This window comes from Callospermophilus lateralis, chromosome 3 (assembly GCF_048772815.1).
Source record: "Callospermophilus lateralis isolate mCalLat2 chromosome 3, mCalLat2.hap1, whole genome shotgun sequence".
Classification (NCBI taxonomy): Eukaryota; Metazoa; Chordata; class Mammalia; order Rodentia; family Sciuridae; genus Callospermophilus; species Callospermophilus lateralis.
In genome coordinates this window covers 79,776,772-79,779,592 of record NC_135307.1, presented here as the reverse complement: position 1 = coordinate 79,779,592, position 2,821 = coordinate 79,776,772, and the positions used below count along the sequence as shown (strand labels likewise).

General features: G+C 36.4%; 1 protein-coding gene across 1 annotated transcript; it reads left to right on the top strand.

Annotated features, from left to right (window-relative positions):
* Positions 1-872: 872 nt before the first annotated feature.
* LOC143394717 (olfactory receptor 4F15-like) lies at positions 873-1,808 on the top strand. Its single transcript, XM_076849371.2, has one exon. The coding sequence runs from the start codon at positions 873-875 to the stop codon at positions 1,806-1,808; it is 936 nt and encodes a 311-aa protein (XP_076705486.2).
* Positions 1,809-2,821: the final 1,013 nt, after the last annotated feature.

Below are 2,821 nucleotides of genomic sequence, written 5' to 3'. Positions count from 1 at the left end.
AATTAGAAAGGGTCTAAGTTACAACTATTTCATTTTTAAATAGAATAGTTTTAAATAGTTTGCTGCATTGATGAGAGTCAACAGATGTTAAAGGAAGTACAATCGAATGATATCTGGGCAAGTTCCAGAGTGCCATGAAGGGGATATCCTTGTGCCATGTTGAAGAGTATGGGTTATGGTATCCTACATCTCTGGGTACAAGTCCTGGCTCTAAGAGCTTATCCATTTAAGACTCAGATTCTTCATTTACATAATGGGTCTCATTTAGCAATATCTACATAAGAAACTTGTGTTTTTAAAAATGATGATGTGGTTAGACCCAAACTCTACGTATGGAGGATGAAAATAATAAGTATTAATATCATTAATATTTAAGTAAAATTTTTGTTCATTACCAGCTGTTTATTTTATTAGTCATAAGTTATCCAATGTCAATGCCAAGACATCATGTGAATAACAACCTTGACATGCAAATTTCTGCCTCACTGGTGACATGTATAATAATCAAAGAAAAATTTGTGGATTATTACAGCAGAGTAGTGTGTGAACACTTTGGATAACATGAGATCTTAAGACTAGGGAAAAAAACAGAAAGAGGCAATGCAAGAATAACAAAAGTTTCTGGTCATAGCAAAAAGGAAATAAATTATTTTATTCTCATATAGTACACAGTATAATTTTCTTTTAATTAAATCACAATAATTTGCTGCTTCTATTACTTTACTTATTTACTTGTTGGTTAGTGAATTCAATGATTTTTACTAAGGCTTTTTGACCCACAGAATGGGGAGCCCATATTAATACCACGAATTCTGACTCTTCATCATATTATATTCACAGGTGGTTTAAAACCAATTCTTACCATCAAAGCAATGGATGGACTGAATGGCTCTGTGGTTTCTGAGTTTGTGCTGCTGGGACTCTCAGGTTCTTGGGAAACTAGAGTTATTCTCACGATAACATTCTCCTTGCTCTACTTAGGGATCATCCTGGGAAACTTCTTTGTTGTCTTTTTGATAATTGTTGATTCTCACTTACATTCTCCTATGTACTTCCTGTTGGCCAACCTGTCCTTGAATGATATTGGCGTTTCCTCCACTGCAGTTCCCAGGATGATCACAGACCTGTTAACAGAACACAAAGTAATTTCCTTCCAAAGCTGTATGACACAGACGTGCTTCATTCACGCTTTGGGAGGAACAGAAATGGTGCTGCTCATAGCCATGGCATTTGACAGGTATGTAGCCATCTGCAAACCTCTCCACTACTTGACCATTATGAGCCCCAAAACATGTGTTCTGTTGATAGTCATCAGCTGGGTAATGGGAGTGATCCATGCTATAACTCAGTTTTCATTTGTTATCAACTTGCCTTTTTGTGGTCCTAATGAAATAGACAGCTTTTGTTGTGACTTTCCCAGGATCATACAGCTTGCATGCTCTGATGCAGCCAAGTTTGAGTTTGTTGTTACTGCCAACAGTGGCGTCCTAACCATAGGTACCTTCTTGCTGCTCCTCCTTTCCTATGTCTTCATTTTGGTCACTGTCTGGAAACGTTCCTCTGGGGACTTGTCCAAGGCTCTTGGCACATTGTCAGCTCACATCACTGTGGTGGTTCTATTTTTCACTCCATGCATATTTATCTATATGTGGCCTTTTCCCACATCATCAGTTGACAAATACATGTTTATTGTTGATTTTACTATCACCCCTGCCTTGAATCCTCTCATCTATACATTGAGAAACAAAGATATAAAGATAGCAATACAAAGACTGAGCAAATGGCTTCATTATGACAGATTTTGCTGACCTCGGACACTGAAACCATACATCCACCTGACTTTTGGACATTTACATTTAGGCATTTGCCAGTTAACATGGCCAATTGAATATGTCAGCTACCTCAACATCTTGTGCCTACCCACAGGAAGACTATGTCTTCTCCTCCTCCAGAGCATTTGCTCATTTCTTTTTACTAACTTCAAAATGATAATCCATTATCAATTTCTGGGGGGGGGGGCGGAGAGGGAGAAATTGAATAAATAAGGTTATACATATTAATTTGAAATTATTTGGCCATAAATATAACTACATCCTTTTGGTTTTCCACACTGTTCAAGTAACCTTAAACTTGCTTTGTTGAATGTCAGAAATCATCTTAAAAAATGGTTATATAGGTAGAGCAAACTCTAGTTAGTGCTCAAATCCATTCCCTCCAAACAGTATGTGAGACTAAATTTAAGTGTAGTTAGTTTATTTGGAAGCTAATTTTTTGAAAAACAGTGAGGAGGTTATATCAAGAAAGGAGACATGCATATCCCCATAAATATAGTTGGGATACAAGCTCCTGTGAACTTCTAGGAGACTATAGATTTTGTAATTTAGTATTATCTCACTTGAAAGACCAGGTATCTAGAGTATTGCTTCATGTTTAAGAGGTGTATTGATTTTGAGGAGAACATCCAGTCTTTCTCAACAAAATGTTTTGTGGGCATTTTAGGTTGCCAGGACATGCTGGCAGGTAGCCTTTCTGGTACCTACAATAAAGAGACATCACTAAAAATTGTAAAACAAAAACAAAAAAAAAAACAACCTAACAAACAACAACAAAAAAAATGCCCTCCAATATGACTTTGTTCTTACAGAAGTGCAAATTGAATATTATTACTCTTAATTTACATGATACTAATTAATCAATGAGTGTGTATAATTCTGTCCTCTGAAAAATATTCTGATTCTCTGCTTTGCACAGTACCTTAAAACCAGAAGTTCAAGTGTTTCTTCAGCCATGAACATGATTAGCAAGACAGTTGCCACCTATG

What these genes read in the sequence shown, in the direction of transcription:
- LOC143394717 (XM_076849371.2), top strand. Translation starts at nt 873, where the DNA reads ATGGATGGACTGAATGGCTCTGTGGTTTCTGAGTTTGTGCTGCTGGGA.